Genomic DNA, 21,314 nt, shown 5'->3' on the forward strand with positions numbered 1-21,314 from the left:
AGTGTTATCCCTGCTTTTTGATTAGTGTTAATCCCTGCTTATCTACTGTATTTTTCGGCGTACAAGACACAACTTTTTTCCTCTAAAAAGAGGCTGAAAATCTGGGCACGTCTTATACACAGAATGCAGCATTTTTTTGCCTCCCGAAGCCCCGCCCCTTCACCAAAATGGCCGTGCATATCCTTATGGAGGCTTTCAGACAGCTCCAGGGGGCTGGGGAGGGCAGAAATGAGCAAAAAATGGGCCAGTTCCCCCCCCCCCGCAGCACTCTATAAGCCTCCATAAGACTATGCAATTTTTTGACAAAAAAACCCGGCCCGTTTTTGCGAAAAACGCACCAGCTTTTTGCTCATTTTTGCCCCCCCCCCCGAGCACTCTGCAACCCCCCCCAAGGCTATTCATGCCTTTTTTAAAAAAAAACTGGCCCGTTTTAAGGAAAAACAGGTCGTTTTGGGGAGGTTTGCAGAGTGCAAAAACTTTCCCCTCTCCGCTTTCGGAAAGCTGTTTACTTAGAGTGGTTGATGAGAATTACATTGGTCAAGTGCTGTCCCAGCAGAAACAAAGTTTTAGGTGCTATAGGTTGTCAGCTATTTCCTTCTTCAGCACATGGATAAATACACCTGGAAACATCTACCTACCTACCTACTCTCTCTCTCTCTCCCTACCTACCTACTGTATCTCTCTCTCTCTCTCTCTCTCTCTCTCTCTCTCTCTCTCTCTCTCCCTCTATCTACCTATATACCTACCTACCTACTCTCTCTCTCTCCCCCTAACTATCTACTGTATTTCTCTCTATTTTTCTCTCTCTATCCCTCTACCTACCAACCTACCTACTCTCCCTCCCTCCCTCCCTCCCTCCCTGTTTACTGTATTTCTCTCTCTCTTTTCTCTCTCTATCCCTCTACCTACCTACCTATCTACACACTCTCTCTCTACCTACTGTATTTCTCTCTCTCTCTTTCTCTCTCTCTTTCTCTCTCTCTCTCTCTCTCCCTTTATCTACCTACCTAACTACTCACTCTCTCTGTCCCTGCTACCTACTGTATTTTTCTCTCTTTCTCTCCCTCTCTATCCCTCTACGTACCTACCTACTTTTAAAAAAAGTTTGCCTCTTCAAAACCTGGGTGCGTCTTATACTCCGGTGCGTCTTATACTCTAAAAAATACAGTAGTTGTCGGCCACTGGAGGAAATGTGTTCTGGTCTTGTTTCCTTCTTAGCTTTTAATCATCTCTTTTGGGTGATATGGATATTTGGTTTACTTCTTGTCTGAATATCAAGATTCCAGGAATTCCTAGTGTTTTTTGGATTTAGTTTGGTCTAGGATGCTAATAGTTTCCCAGTTTTCAACAGATGACTTTGTCCACAAATTGTGAGATTAAGACCTTTTCATCATGTCTTCTGACTGCTAGATGGTGTTAATGGATATGCTCTGCTAATCTTCTGCCTGTCCTACATATTACGGGTAGCTGTTACATTCCTTACACTATATATATAGCGGAGGATTCCTATTTTTTCTTCCTGTGCTGTTGAATCTTTTGGTTTACTTAAGATGTTTTGGAGTGTTTCATTGAATTAATGGATCATAAAAAGGGAGTTGGCTTGTGTGCCATGGTGATGCCACGTGGTTGTAATAATCTATTGGTTATTTCTGATGTGTTTTTTTTTCCCATAGCTTGTATTGGTTGTTCTATAGTGGGTTAGGTAGACAGGCACTTTTTTATAAAGTTGCCTGGGTATCCATTTTGTTGTAAGATGTTGTATATGTTCTGTAGGGAGAACGAGGCAGACAGGGACTGAGGCAAGGCAGGTTGAAGCTAACACAGTCTTTATTAACAGTGACAAACAGCTCATATGTAAGGCAAACCTCGAACCAGCAAACAGCGAAGCAAAGGACAGCTGACAGCTCTTTTATACTAGAGCTGTCAGACGCTTAGCCAATCAGGTAGCTAGATTCTCCCGCCAGCAGGTTGCTCGTGTCTCAGCCACTCAGGAACTAGCAATATAAGTCAATGGCAGGGAACTTCAGTACTCAACACCCCTCTCCTCCCAGTTGGCACATGTGTAGTCCGCCAAGTACGTCGGCCGGCGACGGCTCTGCCCTGATCGTCTCAGTTCTGGGACGGCGGTCAGAGGAGAAGTCTCTGCTGGCTGGGCCTGTGGAACTGCCGGAGACTGAGCGGCTGAGATGGCAGGAAGAGTGACCTCCGCTGGACCAACTGGACTACCAGGTAGGGTTGGCGATGAGAACATGTTGGAGAAGGGTGCGGAAGTGGCTTCTAGTGGCATTAGTTCACCAGGGCAGGATTAGGCCTGTCCTGGCTGTTGATCTGCTGCACTGGGAGGTCTCTGACGAAGCTGATTGATGTGCCGGTGCCACTCTCACCCATCATCGAGCTGGACCCTCTAGGAGTAGGGTCCAGTTAGCTGTGTTATTAGTCCAGGGAGCCACCGTGGTTTAGCCCCGTAGTTTTGGGCATAGACCAGGTCTCCCACGTCAAATGTTCGAGTAGAGTTGCCTGTGTTGTGGCTTTTCTCTGCGGTGTAGCCGGGGTGCAGCCAGTCCAGGGTTGTCCGGAGCCAGAGACCCATAAGTCGTTCTGCGGGACTTTGGTTGGTAACCGGGCACGGAGTTGTATGCTGTGCCAGAAGGTATTGGGACAATTTGTCATGCCAATTTCCTGGCCCCAGGCGGCCCAATGCCTCCTTAGCCCACTGGACGGTTCATTCTGCCAAGCCGTTTCTGGCCTGGTGAAACGGAGCCCTGGGTGCATGTCATATGCCATGCTGGCCTAAAAACATCTGGAAGGGTGCCGACGTGAACTGGGGCCCGTTGTCCATCACCACCACGTCAGGCAGCCCATGGGTTGCGAAAAGTCTCCCCAGCACCTTAATTACGACCTCCGAAGTGGTGGAGTGCATGAGTGCCAGCTCCACCCACTTCGAGTAGGCGTCAACAATAATTAAGAAATTCTGCCCTAAGAATGGGCCAGCGAAGTCCATATGGATTCTCGCCCATGGAGCTTGGGGCATGTCCCACTCTCTGATGGGCACTGCTCGCGTCTCAGCCAATCAGGAACTAGCAATGTAAGTCAATGGCAGGGAACTTCAGTACTCAACAGTATAGGCGGCCTGTTTCCTTTTTCTGGTGTTCCTAGTTACCACAGTGCGTTTCTCCTCATCTGAACAATGTTCTTACACAGGTCTTCTAGTCAGATGTTGGATAGGATGTTGTATTTGAAAAGTATTAATGAAAAAAATCTTTAAATGCAAAGCAATATCTTCAGAATATATGTAAATCCCTTGTATGGCAGAAAAAGACAGAATCAATAAGATAGGGGTCCATGAATACTATTGTTTTAAAAGTTCCTAAGCAATAGATAGGTATATAGTAACAAATTTGGCAGTTTTTCAGGAGAAATTGTAATACTGTGATGGTATCTTTTAATGATAAAGTGGAGAAACGTTTTCGTCAGAAAAATTGGCATGGTTCAAAAGTTTTACTTGAGCAAACATGAACTTTAATATGGTAAACTGTTCTGAAGGCACATCGATCTAGTTCCTTGAGCGTTTGGCAAAATAACAATCAGACGTTGCTGAAGTAGGGAAAATATGAGCAATGAAAGGCCATCTCTTTGTTTCTTAAAGTGCTATTGGCTTAAACCATTTAGTTACTCATCTGTTTATATAGACAGAGTCAATAATTGCTACCAATGTCTCTGTCCAGTTGTAACTCCAGTCTCTCTAAAATTTCTTAAATCTGGTCTGTTTTTTGTGGCTTTAATGGTTTGCTTGTCAGTGAGCAATATAATATCTGAAGGAGCCTCGTTTTACAGTTTATAGTAAATGCACTTATTTTAGGATTTTCTAAGGCAGGGGTTCCCAACCTCTGGTTTGTAGACCACTACTGGTCCATGGCCTGTTGGGAACTATTTTTCATTAAACTATTGTAGCAATTCTTTCTGCACTTGCCTCAGTGGTGTGAGGTGTTTGTGTGAAAAATATTTTTAGTGCTGTATGTATTGTACATCTTTTTGATCAGGTTACTTATTTAATTATTAATTAAATTAATTATAATTCTATGAAAGAACAGCTATTATTATTATGGTATTGACCCAATCTCAGGAAAACATTCATAATGCTGTTATGTTTCTACATTTTTAAAATTACCTACTTGTAGTTCAATACTTTAGGAAGTATTTTTTAAATTTTGTCTGTATCATCAGAATAGTGAAGAATTCTGACACAAACTGAGCAAGCAATGTGTTGATGCACACTTTTTTTATCCCTCCCTCTTAGTTCTGCCAATCAACAGAAACAGCTAAACAATAATAAATAGCAGAAGCATTGGTCATTCCCTTACAATGCTAAGTTGGATCTCTTTTGGTTACCTGACTAACAGACTAGAGTCCTAATGAAAACCCATGGTTTCTTCTTCTCCTTTAACTCCCGGCTTTTTTGAAAGAAGAACTAAGTAGTTGGTTCATAATTAGAATTTTTCATATGCAGATGTGGCCACTAGCTGCTACTTTAATTTCCACAGAACACAACAAATTGCACACCTAGGAATCTTTAGGTGTGGGTTGCAAAGGATCATGTAAACATTTCCAGTTAGCAAGCTTTTCTCGTCATATACTTGAACTAGAAATAGATACAAGTAGGCATATCTGTGATCAATAAGTTTTTTGTAAGAAAGATAATGAAGCTTTCATGAAAGAATTCCAACTACTGTGTGTCTCAAACACAAGCCATTTCTACTAAAATCAAGATTTAAAGTCTTGTATTCTTTCCTTGCACGGTACAAGAGACTTGAAATTACTTTTTGGGGAGGCAGGAGGAATAGTTTCCACTGTCCCTTATTTTGGTAAGTCAGTTTTAATTCAGTTTTAGGCAGCTTGCTTCTAATTTTGTGATATCTTATTCCAGAACACCCCCAGTGTGACAGGCTACAACTATTCTTCATTTAGTAACTGCACTGGACTGCACTAGTGATAAAAAATTAACTTTGTGACTAATATTCGTGGTGGGTTTCAATTTTTTTTAGAACCTCTTCTGTAGGTGTGGCCTGCTTTGTGGGAGTGGCTTGCCAGTCATGTGACTGGGTGGGAGTGGCTTGCCAGTCATGTGACTGGGTGGGTGTGGCCAACTTGTAAAATGTGGTGAAACTCACTTAAAAACGCTCTTGCTTAGCAACCAAAATGTTGGCTCAGAAACTCTGGCATTTGAAGCACGCAAGTTTTTTTTTTCCCCAAAATTTTTTATTGGTTTTTACACATATATAGGGAAAGGTAAATGGGTATACAAAAATTTTTGGCAGCTCCCACACTGGTGTTAGTAACCCATCCAGCACTCACAGTTTTTACAATCTTAAAAACAAAATACAAAAGATAAGCAGAAAACAAGATCTTATTCTGTAATATTAACCATGTGTTTATTCATTTTCCTTTGTCACTTTCTAGAATATCACCAATTGCTGTTTATTTCAAATATTTCTATTTTTGCAATCTGAGCCTTTTCGATATTGCTTCTTCCTCCCTGTCCCCAGAGGAGCCTTCAGCCCCCCTCCTTCTTATCCTGCACCATGCTGCCCCTCCCTCCACTTTCACTATGTTCATCCTCTAGGAGGAGAGAGTTTTTTTCGATGAAGGCTTCCGCCTCCTGCACTGTATTGATTCTAATCCTATTTCCCTCCCAAAAGATCAACATTCCTTCTGGCAATAACCATTTAAACCAGACTCCTTTATTATATAATTTCTTGCTAAGGAGGAATACTTCCTCCTTCTCTCTCTTATCTTTTTTGGAATCTGCTTAAGAATGGTGATTTCTTCATCTTTATATTTCATTACCCCCCCCCCTTTGGGTCCCAAGTACCTCATCCCTTGTGGTCCTCCTGAGAAATTTAACATGTACCTCCCTTGGAACATTATGACTTCTAGCATATGCTGAGTTTATCCTATAGACTAGATCCATATCCCACCACATCTGATTTTTGTCTCTCTTAATATAGTCTGCTAATATTGTACTCATAATATCCTTAAGGTCTTCATTTTCCATCTCTGGTAGGTTCTGGAATCTAAGAAAAAAGGACATTCTTTCAAATTCTATTTTTGCCCAAAAGTTTTCCAAGTCTACATTTCCCTTCCGGATTGTTTTAATTTCTTCCCCCAGTCCAGCTGCTCCCTCCTCTAACACCAAAATCTTTTGTTTATTTTCTGCAATATGATGTTTAACGTCTCTGAGTTCTTCTTTTAGCTCTGTCATTTCTTTTTTCAAGTCATTCTGCCCCCTCATCAGTTCTTGAAACATTTGAGTAACAGATAGTTCTTTTGATCCCTCTCCCGCCCCCTCCTGCTGTAACAATGTTGTGATCTTTGTCTGTTGCATACTGGGACTGGAGGAGGCAGATGCGGGGGCTGAGAGTGACTTGCCCGTCGGAGGCTTCTTTGGCCCCATTTGTTTAAAGTTCAGAGATGTCAGTCTTTTTTCCAAGGAAATGGCGTCCGAGGATTGCACAGCTATGCCAGTCTCCAAAGTACAAAACAAAGCCGAAAGCGGCCGTTTAAAGTTCACAGTTCCAAGGCACCAAGGCAAACCAAATGTAGAGTATCTAATAAGCAAAGTTCAGTAGAACCACATTTCGGGAAGGGGTCTCGGTTTCCCTCAGAGAGAGTAGTAAGGCTGAAGGTGGTTTCGAAGGGCAGGCTTCATTTATGATTAAACAAACTAAGAAGGGCGGGCGCCATCTTAGCTCCACTTTCCACCGGGAGAAAGAAAACAGAAATCTCCATCCAGGTTTTTAAAGGAAAAAGGCTCCACAGTCATTCCTAGCAATCGTGATAAAGATCTTTCACCATTGGCTAGCTCAAGTGACGGCTCAGCCTTTGTTGTCTCTCTTTTAAGGGAGATTGTTCAAATGCTGCTTATTCTTGAGGGGGGTTAGAAGAAAGAAACATCCCCCTCTAATCTCCATTCAAATAGGATGAACACAAAACTTACAAAGGTCTGCTGCTTTTCCTTTGATCAATCAGAGGGTTCAGGATGGATCCCCCAACACCAGGATCCTGCCGCACTTCTCCAAGTACATTCTCTCCTCCGGGTCCATTCGGCAAAGAGGCAGGCAGCGCAGTGCTGTCCGTCACCCCCCCTCCGCTTCCCGGCCCCTAGGCGAAGCTGAAAAACACCCCCGCCGGCTGCCGCCTTTCAGGGGGCTTCAGCAAGCCGCCCTTCGGCAGGGAAACCCCTTCAGGGCCCCCTGTGCTCCTTACGGAGCCAGCTGGGGAGACGAGTGGCAGACAACACGTCCGTCGCCTTCAGGAACCGGAAGTCGTCCAAGCACGCAAGTCTTAAAGCTGTCAAATTACAAGACCCTTGCACTCCTAACCCTTTAGAAAAAAAAAACCAGGGGTGTTCAAACTTGACAGCTTTAAGACTTGTGGACTTCAACTCCCAGAATTCCCCCTCCAGTCATGTTGGCTCAGGGACTCTGGCATTGAAGTGTGCAAGTCTTAAAGCTGTCAAGTTACAAGACCCTTGCACCCCTAATCCTTTAGAAAAAACCCCCAGAGGTGTTCAAACTTGACAGCTTTAAGACTTGTGGACTTCAACTCCCAGAATTCCTCCTTTCGCTCTTCATGATGTGCAGACGAGCAGGGGAAGGGAGCTGGAACGGTTCTAAATGGCACTGTAGATTTGTGGAACCTCTTCTATAGAAGATGTTAGAACTGGCAGGAACACACCCCTGCTAATGTTTGACTAAACATGAAAAGTCTCTAAAAAGTGCTAACTGCAAATTAACAAGCTCAGTTTTGTGATCTTAACTGGTCAGTTCACAACTGTTGCTTGTAACTGATAAGACTTTAATTACTTTCACACTTGAGCTTCTATTTGCTTCACATGCCTGGAGGGCATTAGCCAAATAGGCAGTGCTAGCACATTCCTTTAAATATGTGTTCCGCATTGTATGCCTGCTTACTCTCTTGTAGCCATAAAGAAATTCCAGATGTTCAAGATGCCTTTAGAAAAGGCAAAAAACTTGAGATATTATTACTAATGCATGATAGATAATTGAGAAAGTCAAAGAATGCCAAAAAAAATCACTATATACTTCATTGATTAAAGTTCATTGTTGACCATATCATATATGAAATGTGTTCAGAAACATGGGTATGCCAAAACATCTCATTGACCTCATAAAAATATATACAGATCAGGAAGCCACAGTAAGAGAGAACACAATAAAACAGATTGGCTTCAGGCAAAAGAATACGACAAGGCGGTGTACTCCCCCTTTATTCAATTTGTAAAAAGTGGAATGAAAGAAGATGAGCATGATTTTAAAATTGGAAGAAGAAATGTCAGTAGTATGTCTATGCCAAAGATAATGCCTGGATAGCTGAAAATGGAAAGGATCCTCAAGCTCTAATAATAAAAATCAATGCTCACAATGAGCAAAGTGAAAAAATGGGACTAAAATTAAATATAAAGAAGTCCAAACTAATGACAACTGGTAGAGTAATCAGCCTTAGAACTGACAATGAAGATATCAAAGTGATAGACAGCTTCTGCCTTTAGGCTCAACCATCAACAGTAATGGAACAGTCACAAATATGCCCCTAACTAGCACATGGTAAAGCAGCCCTGTAGTTCTTTAAAAAAGGTATTCAAATGCTATGATGTCTCTGTATCTAAAAATCAAGCAAACCATAGTATTCCTTGTGACACTCTATGGCAGCGATGGCAAAACTTTTTTGGCTTGCGTGCCACAAGTGGGGGGAGCGCAGGGGGGTCATGTGCTGGCGTGCTGCACCCATAATGCAATGCGCGATCCCCCAGTGCGCATGCGTGCACAACAGGCGATCCCCCCATTTTTACATGCTTTTTTCGCCCTCCCCAGGCTCCTATAAAGCCAGTGGAGGGCGAAAAGAGCTTCAGGGAGGGTTGGGGGGTCGTTTTGAGCACTCCGAAGGCTTCAGGGACCGTCCAGAGGCTTCCCTGAAGCCTTTGGAACGGTTAAAACGACCCTCCGAGCAAACCGGAAGTGACTTCCGGTTTGCTCGGAGGGTCGTTTTAAGCGCTCTGAAGGTGTCAGGAAAGCCTCCGGACGGTCCCTGGAGCCTTCAGAGCGCTCAAAACGACCCTCCGAGCAAACTGGAAGTGACTTCCGGTTTGCTCGGAGGGTCGTTTTAAGCGTTCCAAAGGCTTCAGGGAAGCCTCCGGATGGTCCCTGAAGCCTCTGGGGGGGCGGGGGGGCTCTTTTCGCCCTCCCCAGGCTCCTATTAAGACTCTGGAGCCTGGGGAGGGCGAAAAATGGCTTTTAAAAACGGTGAACTCAGCTGGCCAGCGTGCACATGCATGCTGGCCAGCTGACAGGGCAGCGCCTCGCGTGTCCTGACAAATGGCTCCGCGTGCCACCTGTGGCACACGTGCCATAGGTTCGCCATCACTGCTCTATGGAAACAAAGGTTGGACTTTGAAGAATCAGGATAGGAAGAATAATAATGCTTTTGAAGTTTGTTATCTGAGAAGACTCCTGAGAATACCATGGAGAGCCAAGAAAAGTGGATCATTGAATAAATCAACAGTATTTTTACTTGTAGCACAAGTGACCGGGCTCAAATTATGCTACTTAGGACACATTATACAAAGGCATAACTTCCTGAAGAAGACTAATGCTGGGGAAGGTGGAGGAAAAGCGAAGAAGAGGAAGACTAGAAGTTACCGATAGGTGGATGGACTATTATTATTATTATTATTTTTATTATTATTTTTAGACTTGCCCATCTTGTTACACTGGCAATGAATTACTATTGGAAGACTTGAAAAACCAGGTTAGATCACGGAGAAAATCTAAGTGGCCATTAAGAGTTGAAAACAACTCAAGAGAATCTAATTATCACCAGTTAATCCAAATGCCTACTAGGGTTACGATTTGGGCTCTTGAAAAATTGTTACTTAAGTGAAATGTATAAAATATTTCAAAGATATTTAATATATTCCTAAATCTCATATTTAACAGAATATTTTTAATGTAAAACCTATAGTAAGATCTTTCTACATACATAGACCCAAGTTCTGCTTAAATAATGTGTTCATAATGTAAAAGAAAAAACTCCAATTTCAAAACAGAGTTGTGTAACTCTTCTCTCTGGTTTTATATTTTCATGGCTTCAATACAATACAATACAATAGCAGAGTTGGAAGGGACCTTGGAGGTCTTCTAGTCCAACCCCGTGCCCAGGCAGGAAACCCTATACCGTTTCAGACAAATGGCTATCCAACATCTTCTTAAAGACTTCCAGTGTTGGGGCATTCACAACTTCTGGAGGCAAGTTGTTCCACTAATTAATTGTTCTAACTGTCAGGAAATTTCTCCTAAGTTGCTTCTCTCCTTGATTAGTTTCCACCCATTGCTTCTTATTCTACCCTCAGGTGCCTTGGAAAATAGTTTGACTTCCTCTTCTTTGTGGCAACCCCTGAGATATTGGAACACTGCTATCATGTCTCCCCTAGTCCTTCTTTCTATTAAACTAGACATACCCAGTTCCTGCAACCGTTCTTCATATGTTTTAGTCTCCAGTCCCCTAATCATCTTTGTTGCTCTTCTCTGCACTCTTTCTAGAGTCTCCACATCTTTTCTACATTGTGGCGACCAGAACTGAATGCAGTATTCCAAGTGTGGCCTTACCAAGGCATTATAAAGTGGTATTAACACTTCATGTGATCTTGATTCTATCCCTCTGTTGATGCAGCCTAGAACTGTGTTGGCTTTTTTGGCAGCTGCTGCACACTGCTGGCTCATATTTAAATGGTTGTCCACTAGGACTCCAAGATCCCTTTCATCCAGATATTTTCTCTTTAGGCATTATTCAGATCACTGTACTTAATTTGTTTTTGCATAGAATGACAAAAATCAATGAATTCATTATGAAAAGTTTTGGTTTTGACTGTCTTGTCTTAAATGCACTCATAATTTTAATTACTTTTTAAAGTATTACAAATTAAACATTAAGAATTGGCAGTTATTTTAACATTTCATGAGGAGACTTTTAAGGAAATGACTGAGCAATTATTCTGGTCTTCCGAGAAATTCCAGCTGAGCTAAAGCAACAACTTCCTTAAACTTGGTGCAACAATTAGTGAGTTCAATTACCCTCACATCAGTTATATACTCAGAGAATAACAATACAAACACTTGATTATAGAACCACCCATTGCAAAGTTCTTGTTATTTGTTAGTAAGCAAATGAATGAATGAAGTGACCATTGCGACTTGGAGGATCTGATACACAGGTTGTAAATGTTGTTAAAACAATTTTGAGTATGATATAGAACTTAACACACATAAGTAAAAATATTTATGATTGAACTTTTTAAAAAGGAAAATTTGTTAAAAGTGCAGAAATACTGTTGAATGTTGAAAAGAAGACTCAAGAAAATCACGTGGCAATTATTTACCCTGGAGAAGGAGGAAGAGTCTGGTAGTTTTTCAAACTAACACATTTTATTTTTAAAAAGTATAGGTTTTTGTGTGCTATAACTCACTTCCTGATATGTAGATTTACTGTATGAAATGCTTATGTGTCCATTGTAGTTTTACTGTGATATTGAGAAAATTGACTTGTTTTGTTAGATGGATTAAAATGGGCTAGGTTTAATGGTGGGATGTAAATTGTTGAGATCATAGTAGAATTTCAATTTTCACAGAGATTCATTTCCACGGGTCTAAGATTATGAAAATGACATTTGTGAATATCAAATAAAGGAGGAGTTTTGGGGGGTAAGATTGAGAAAGCATTCTGAGTCAGCTATGAAGATGTCAGAAAATTGTGGAGCCAGGCATCAGTGGTGCCGCTGATTTCTAGGTCTAATGTTATTACCAAAGTGCAGTCATTTTGGATGAGTGCAAAGCGATAGACCTACTGTCAAGATATGCTGTGTTGATAACAGTTATAATGTTTTTCATAGCTTGAAATTAATATGTTGGATGTTGGTGTATAGTGACTCAGCATACATAGTTGTTAAAATAGGTTTGTTAGGGAGATTGCCTATGGATTTCAGACTTCTTAGGTCGTGTGTTGTGTCTCTTACATAGTTAGGAGTCTGAGGGACACTTCATCAGTCCCTTGTCATAGGTAGATTATTCCATGAATTGGAGTTCCTAACCTGTGCAGGGAGAAGGGTCCAAATAAAATGGCTTTTCCAGACCTCTGATGGATTTAGATTTTCAAATGGCAATTGGGGATTTACCCAGTAGTTTAAAAGGCAGTTCTATTAAACACCTTGTTAGCTTCTGGAGCCTCTATCTCCCTGACTTTCCCAATCGGCTTCTTGTTTTTGTTGAGGAACTCTAAAAAATGAAATGAGTGAAGAGATGCTCATGGAAAACAAGAAGCAAATAGGTTTACAAGCTCAAGTTTAAACCTATGCTGTCATGATAAAGGCAGTGAAGCCAAATTAATTCTCCATTTTTATTATATCTGCGGAATCTTTGCCACCTATACTATTGAGAGTGTGAAGAACAAATTATTGCAAATTATGATCACATTATTGGAAAAAATAACTCATATTCACTCTGAGTTGGAATCCAGATGGACAGAATCAGTTGAGATGATAGAGGTCAGATCCTTGGATATGTTTTGGTGTGCTGTAGGACTTGATCCTCTTCCCTACCCTGTTTAACATCTGAAACTATTGAGAGTGGTTATCCATTACATCCAGGTGAGATAAAAAGGTGTAGGGATGAAATGTAACGCTGTACTAAATGAGAGATGGAGTAGATATCCTAGAAGTAGTCTGGATGGACGCATACTTTCTATATCTGTAGATATTCTATATGTCATGCAAAGGAAGTTTTAAAATAGTGGTGTTTTTGAATACTATTTATTTAAACTAGTACAAATGTATCAGGAAAGTTGGAAACTTGACTCCTAGATGAAAATCATTAAAACAGGAAGGAGGATGAGAAACATTTTGCCATACATTCTACTGAAAGATCATTGTGGAATGTTGATACAATACCACAACATTAATTTTAAAAATTGAGATAAGATGGCAATTAGTATATTATTAATTTATTAATGAATTATTGTGCAGAAAAGTGCTTGAACTATCTTAAAATATATCTGCATACAGCTATGCTGCTCTGTAGAAAAGTCACAAACAATTGACAAGCTACTTATGATTGCTGCCCAGTTCTGGTATTTTTTTCTATGGAAGAGATAATGTAAAACTCTTCTCTTACACAGTCATAAGTGTCCTCCCAGTTAATCCAATGCCTGGATTGCCTTTAGAAAGCTGTGCATAGAAACTAAAAAGGAAGAACTAATAGAATATATTTGATGGCTAAAAGAGAGAGAAATTAAGGTTAGCATTACTATCCAGAAATGAATCGTGTTACTTATTAAGTTCAGAAAAAGTCTACTTTAAATGTAGTTCGGCTAAAGTAGGGTATGGTAAAATGATTCTTTGTATTTTTTATCTACATTTGCATTTGATTTTAGTCATAAAATATCTAGATGCCCTTTGAAGTTTTTTTTTTTCCTTAGTTTTGGGGAAATTTACCATTTCCTGGTTCATCCACTGGTCTTTAACACAGAATATATGAGAGGGTGAGTACTCTTGAAGCTTAGGCTTCTCATTTGTAAGCAGATCCTTCTTGAAAACCTTCCCAGGCAGCAAAGAATCACGGGAAGTTCCATTCCTTGCTTTCTCCTACAACAGGTGTCTTTGTTCAGTCACCTTCTGCACACATTATCAACTCTTAGCTGAGTCAGGCTGATAGAACTACAGAGGCGAGGAGGAGTACTTTCATTTCTAGCACGGATTTTCAACCAGGAAGTTGAAGCCAGAAAATCTTAATTTAAAAAATGCTTTTGTGGAAAGATTCCCTACCCCAGTGACATTATCTGAAGAATAAAGTGGAGGATTTAGAATGTCAGGCAGGAATTTGACCCACTGATGATGATGAAGAAGAAGAATTACAGGATCAGAGCTGTCTTCATTGGGAAGAAAACAAGTAAGCCCACATTAGCCTCAGCATTGCCAAACTGCTTTACTAAAATAGCTTTTTGGATTAAATATGAGATATTTTAATCTCAAGGATTTGTTCTTCATGCTTTCTTTATTTAAACCTATTAAAATTCTACCTAGTTTCCCAGCAATAATTTGGTGCTTTTATTTCTCTCTTATTAAAACACAAAGGGTATTCCCAGGTTTACTATTTAAGTGCAAATAATATGACCATGAAGATTTTGGGAGTACTTGCTGAGAAAAATGAAATTGAGGGCAGAGCAAAGTTATATTTTCATTTTGCAAGTGACAAACATGTGACATTTTGCTAACAATTGGACTTGGAAGCATACATTTTGTCATTGCAGTATCACTTCTGTCATTATATATATGCCGGTATATATTTAGGCTTTTTATCACACGGCTAGGCAGGAGAGAATATTGCAGGAAACTGCAATAGAATGAGTCATTTTAAAAATATATTCTATTTTTTAATTTATAGAATGTTGTTTTCCAATATTTTAGAACATAGATGGAAATACAATGTTAAAAGTTTTTTTTAAGGTTTTCTTTATTGGTATGTTGGTCAATCTATCAGTTCTCTGAAATGACCAACACCTTTTTCAATTAAAAGGATGGGATGTTGCACATAAAAGTGAGTTGGATTCTCTTTCATTGAAGTAAAAAAATAATTTATTTCTTGTGAATGAATATCATTTAAATAAGATTTTACTATCTTAATTTTTGACTAATGGAGAAAGCTTGGTTATGTTTTAACCTTCATTTAAAAGATACCAATTTATTTTTTTAATGTTAGAATAATTTTTAAAAAGTCAAATGTGCCTTGAAAACATATCCAACCATGCAAATATGGATTCTTTCCGAAATATCTGGCAGGTTATACAGAAAAATCCCAATCATGACAGAATACTATTCATGTCTACTGTGCAAATCTTTGGAAAAGGCATAAAAGAACTTGCCTTGAGAAATCTGACTCCTCCACTAAAAGGAATCTAGTGTGATTAAATATTGCATTTAAAGAAAACTTTGTGAGAACATAGGAGATCTTCACAGTGGACTGGACCGTTCCTCTTTTTCTCGGCTTCTTTCGGAATTACTTTTCTGTTGGAAGATTACTTTTTATGGTTGAAAAAAACTTAAGAAAAGATTGTTACCATATGGACATATGAATAGGTGTTTCAACTATCTGTGCCACACAGAGACCAAGAAAACTCCCAAAGGAAAAGCAGCTCCCAGGAACTGTTCTCATTGGCTGTGGGAGCTTTTCTTTCTTTTTCCTTTTTTTTTTTTTGTTTCTTCGGTGACACTCCCTGCCTAATCACTTCAGGTGGCTGCTGTGAAAAAGTCATACTGAGTGAAGTTGAACTGAGCTAATTCTTCGTCCTATTGCTGGTCACTGCTAACAGTTTGCTGACAACATGATGGAAGAAATTTCCGTTGTGATGGCCTACGATTCTCATGTCTTTAGCCAGCTGTATGATGAAGATTTTCTAGCCAGCCTGGTGGCAATCAGCAAACCTAGATATGTGGTAGGTGTTTACATTATGAAATATGATTTGCTCCAATTTATTTTTAATGTCTGTAATGTGAAAAAAGCCTCCTCCCCTCTATGTTTTTCAGCTTTCACTATTAAAAAAACAGTTTTAACAGTTTCCGGACTGAGACATTGTTTTGAAATCTGTCAGATTCTTTCTTGTGTACAATTCTGAACACCCATGAATCTGGTTGTAGAGTTCACCTGTAGCGCTCCTACATGAATCAGAGACCCTAAATTAACTGTACTCTAGTTTAATTATTTAACCTCATGTTGCTTAACTTGTAGGACTAGTAAGCTTATTCACACACACAAAAGAAGTCTTCTCCACCCCATATTTCTATTTGTTTGTGTTTGTATAAGGTATAAAAAAGAATATGATTGTGTTTGTGTATTTTATTTTGTTTCACTTGACAATAAAGATTGGAAGGAAATTTCATAGAAAAAAGTTGGCGTTAAAGAAATTCATGTTTCTCTGTGGTACTTAACGTTTCATTGGAGCATTAAGTCTGGCTATTGTGTTGTTTCTATAGAATTCTTACTCTTGAGAATGTTGGGAATGTTAATCCTTTATCTATACAAATATCTAGCTGCACAGAATTTATACTGAATAATCCAGTATACAGTAATCATGATTTAAGCACATTCTGTTTGAACAAGTATATTGCAAGTTTTATAGCTAGTGTTCTGAGGCAGATTAAACCTTTAACTACTTTACAAAATCTCCATTCACCACAAACCTCACCATAATGCTTTACACAAAATATTTATTACTTAATAAAACAAACTATGGTAGAGTGCTTCCAGATAAATTTAATGTATCCTTAACTACCAAGTGGAATACAGACTTATATCTTTTCCTTTTGTGTAATAGTTTAACAAAATTATTTGTTTGTTAATTGTTTTGGCCTTCCAGATAAAGTCCACTTCTAGTAGTAAATGAGCATTTTTGCATTTGCATGTCAAGTAAGTATTTGTGCATATGAATTTGATAGGCTGATATGCTGAGATAGTACTATGCACAGGGATATAAACGAATGCCAAAAAGATAAACATTCATAATTAAAACTGAAGAATTAAAAATGTAACTCCTATTTTAGGTTCCGATGTTTTCCACCCTTCATCCTCATCTATTTAACTCAGAAAACCTAAGATCTAGTCTGCAGTTTGATTTCCATATAAAATATGTTACTATAAATGTATTTTGATTCTTTATTCAGATATGAATATAGATGTGTAAATACTTGTTTTTAAAAGTCACCAGATGGAGCAATTAAATATACACAGAGAAATTAAAAAAATAGAAACAAGGTTTCATTTCTATAAAAGCACCATGGTAAATCTTAACTTAATAAGAATTGTAAACCTTTGCAGCCTTTGTCACTTGTCTCCATCTGTGAAGAAAAATTACTTGAAAATCTATTATATTCTTAGAATAGCAGAGACATTCTTAGTACAAATTTGAATAAAAGAATGAAATGAAACACATAACCCCATTTTCCAACAGAAAAAAAAACAGAATAAAAAGAATGAAATAAAATACACCATTTTCCAATAATGCCCCATGCACCATCATATCAGGACATTCATTTCTACATATAAAATCAATTCTTTTTTATAGTATCAAAAAGACATTGCCTCAGTTTTTGTGTGATTGATAATATTGACCTTGATGATTAAAACAGAATCTTCAAACCATTGGACAGCAGTAAGGCAAGCTAGCAACCTGAGCTACTAATTAAAATTCTTACTACAAGCCTGTGTAAAAATGGCTGATCAGCTTCCAGTCATGGAGGGATAGTGTACATAGAGCATAGTTTGGAATGGAGAGAGAAAAAAGGAAAAAATAAAGGAAATATATTTGGCTTGAACTCAACTAATGAAGGGTTTAGTATTGACGTTTTCCAGTGCTAGACTTATAATAATAATAATAATAAATTTGGATTTATTAGCCGCTCCCTTTCCAAGTAGGACTCGGGGCGGCGTACAATGGAGCATAAAACATAAAAAATATATAACAACACCAAACGTACATACATACACAACATACCTACATACATACATATATGAAGTAGCATTTTTCAAGAAAATAATTTCAATCATATTTTTTGTTGAACACGATGTGATCTGACTACTGAAAAGCTCAGCTGAAAACTGTGTGCCAAAAAGAAATACGTTTTTGGAGTCAGTTTGAAATACAAATAGCAGAGTACAATATGGGGTTTGTAAAATATTAAAAAAACTTACTGTTTTAATGTAAAAAAAACCTAAATATTATATTATATATAGGGAAGGTTTTTTAAATCCAGTCCTGACAATCTTGAATAATGAATTCATAGCTTAACTTGACATCCTTGAATAGTATTATCATCTTTCCACATGCCAATGGTGGGCAAGTTCAAGGGCAGAAAATTAAACATCATTGATTCAAGACCATAATCCTGGAGTTGCACTTTCTTTCAAATTTCAAAGATCATTCTTTTTTTGGTTATACCATATAATTGGTAAGTAGAGTTTACATAGTTCTTCATATACTGATAATTTCCATTTTTATTGTATAATTTAAAATATGTAAAACATTATAGGTCTCTGTAACATGATATTAACAAGTGTATAGATGTTAAACCAAGACCCAGCTATAGTAGTATCATGTGAGCAAGTGTATCCTTACCCAATTTACACTTCCAGCATAATCAAGTTTTTCAGTCTCTAACTATTCTATCTCTGGCTATTCAGTAAACAGGAATGAGAGCTTCTTTGTTGAAACAATTGCCTCTTAAGATCATAAGGAGCATATGTTACAAAAATACTCACCCAATTATTTAACAAAAAGACCTAACCTGACAAAGTTCAGCCAAATAGCACTTGCCTTGACAGAAGGTTAACAGTACCAAGTGTATCTCCAAGGCCACCAGATAAGGTTCATTCCAGTACCGGGCTCCCAGAAGCCCCAGTACGGGAAGGCACGCTTAATTCTTTCAACCGGTACGCGCGTACTGGACAGAACCAGCTGAAACCCACCTCTGGGATGTATGTACGTATTTATTTATTATAAATTAGACATTTAATCTTGCTTAACATTCAGCCCATTGTAATGTCAAAGACCCCATTCATCATTCCATTCTAAAAAGGATTTGTATTAATTAACATTTTCCAATGAATTATATGTTGTGTTCTTCTTTATTAGAACATTCAGTACATATAACTAGAAAGATAAGTAGTTTTTTTTTCTTATCTCATAGAAACTGATTTTGGAACAATATAAAAGAATAACTTGTCTACAGATATAGGCTCCTAGTGCTGTTCTTTGATCTGTTTCTGAAAGACAGGGATCTGTTAAGCTAGTGAATGTACTGGGTCTTATTTTATCACTTTTTGAAAATTAATCTTCATATAATGCTAAAATGCTTTTTCTGACTAACATTTTAGAAATATTAAAATATTGACTGGTAAAAGACATCGTAACAAAAACAATGCTTTAATCCTACATTGCAAGAATGTATTGCTATGATACCACAAAATAATTGTCACTAAGTGTTGTATCTTATGATTTATGATGAATGCATCTTATGATGATTATGATCATGATTTATCACTTATTGCTTATATGTACAATGTAAGCTTATGCACTGGAGACAAATTCCTTGTGTGTCCAATAAACAATTCTGTTCTATTCTATTCTATTCTATTCTATTCTATTCTATTCTATTGGAGATAAATAGATCTGTGCTTCTTATTAATATTTAACTGTGACTTTTCTTCCTTCTTTGAACAACCCACATGTTTTCAGCTTTGTATTTACATGTGACGAGGTACAATATCCTATAAAAGTATATATATTATTACTGTTTCATTTAACTCATCTTTTTAGGAAGAAATATCCCCAAAACGGAGCAAAATGTAATATTTGACATTTTGTAGTCATCCATTAATATATTTTAGTAACTGTGAGGGTCTGGTATCGTTCTTTTATCTATTCTAATTCTATGTTAGGCAGATGAATTAATATGTTCCAATTGTATCTTTAAAATGTAGTGGTGGTCTATTTGCAAACTTTATTTGTTGCCAAATGCTGAACAGTTATGAAGAATTTGAGTGAAACTTCATAATCTCATATCTTAATATTTGTAAAAAGATTAACATATTCAGAATAGCATGTTCTGTTAATATTTTTCTTCTGTAACAAATTAACAGATTTGGAATTATAATTTGAGAAATAGTCACATTCCCCCCCAGGCTTTCTCTACAGTATCCATCAGCATAGTGAATACTGAGAGCTACAGGGAGGTTTTATTCACCTCATTTGGAGGATGTGACAGTTTTGCTGTAACAACAGAGGAAAGAAAGAGTTAGATAAGAACGTTAAATAATTGTTCAGCCAGATCAGTCAGAAGACCCAGTTAGTCCAGGATTTCATATGGCAAATTGAATGCATTTGGGAAACTCACAGGCATAAAGTGGGATCCTTTCTTTTACTACCGTGTTTCCCCGAAAATATGACATGTCCTCATAATACAGCCATGCCACATTTTTCTGGTGGGCAAAAATATAAGCCCCTCTGCGTATAAGCCCCCTGGACAACCCCCACCTCTGGCCAGGCAGAGCGCCGCTCACCAACCTAACAGTATCCCGAAGGTGCCAAGCTGCAGGAATCGGGGGGGAGGCAAAGATGATCGCGTTGCTTGGCGCCTTCGGGATACCTCTAGGTTGATGAGCAGCGCTGTGCCCAGCTGAAGAGGGGGGTTGCCGGGCGTCTGCTGTCTTGCGAGCAGGCTCCCAAAGAGCCGGGCACAGCCTCATGGGCGAATGGCTGTTGCGCTGTCGCAGCAGCACAACACAATACCCATGAAGCGACCACACTCATGAGCAGCCACCCAGCAAACCCCTTTTGCAGCCAAGCACAGTGCCATTCACTGACCTAGGGGTATCGCCAAACCGCATGAGCGCCTGTTTGCCGCCTCCCGGGCTCCCGCAGCTTGGCGTCTTACAAATGCCAGTGAATGGCGCTCTGCATGTCTGGAGAGAAGGGTTGCATGAGTGGCTGTTCTGCTCTCGCTCACCCACCTGCCAGCCTCACGATGCATGGCCCAGCTCTCATTATGGAGCCAGGGCACCTTTACCGCCGCCGCCGCCATCCCAGCCTGGCTTTTTCTGCAGCTTCCAACCCGAGTCTATCAGCAGTGGCCGCTCTGGGCGCACGCTCTATGGTTGTACGCTCTGCAGGCAGCTGGCCGACAACAGCCGCTCGCGCAACCCCCCTCTCCAGCCGTGCAGAGCGCCATTCACTGGCATTTGGAAGGCGCCAAGCTGTGGGAGCCGGGCGGCGGCGAACAGGTGCTCACGCGGCTTGGTGATACCCCTAGGTCAGTGAATGGTGCTGTGCCCGGCTGCAAAGGGGGTTTGCTGGGTGGCTGCTCGTGAGCATGGTTGCTTCATGGCTGTTGTGTTGCACTGCTGCGACAGCACAACACAGCCATTTGCCCATGAGGCTGTGCCCGGCTCTTTGGGAGCCCACTCGCAAGAGAGCAGCCGCCTGGCAACCCCAAAACAATAAACCCTCCCCCCCCCCCATAATAAAGCCCAACCCATATTTTGTAGATAAAAAGAAAATAAGACCCTGTCGTATTTTTGGGGAAATACGGTATTGCTTCCCAGAATCCAGTATTTCATATATGTTACTTATGATTCAGAAGACAATATAGTACCATTTAGACAAACCATAGTTAATCTCTATTCTCTATGAATCTCTTTTTG

General features: G+C 39.4%; 1 protein-coding gene across 7 annotated transcripts in view; it reads left to right on the forward strand.

Annotated features, from left to right (window-relative positions):
* RABGAP1L (RAB GTPase activating protein 1 like) overlaps positions 1-21,314 on the forward strand; it is a 204,148-nt gene that overhangs the window by 153,084 nt on the left and 29,750 nt on the right. Inside the window, exon 1 of one of the 7 annotated variants that reach the window (XR_014174999.1) lies at positions 14,440-15,555. The exons of 5 other annotated variants lie outside the window; for them this stretch is intronic. Coding sequence is in view for 1 of the 2 variants with exons in the window: in XM_081948453.1 (XP_081804579.1) it covers positions 15,445-15,555 (111 nt within the window). In the remaining variant the exon portion in view is untranslated. Of the gene's footprint in view, positions 1-14,439; positions 15,556-21,314 lie in introns of those variants that run through there. One more of the 7 variants, XM_081948453.1, reaches the window with a different exon arrangement.

The sequence above is a fragment of the Natrix helvetica genome (genome assembly GCF_964273705.1).
Source record: "Natrix helvetica genome assembly, chromosome: 3".
NCBI lineage: Eukaryota > Metazoa > Chordata > Lepidosauria > Squamata > Natricidae > Natrix > Natrix helvetica.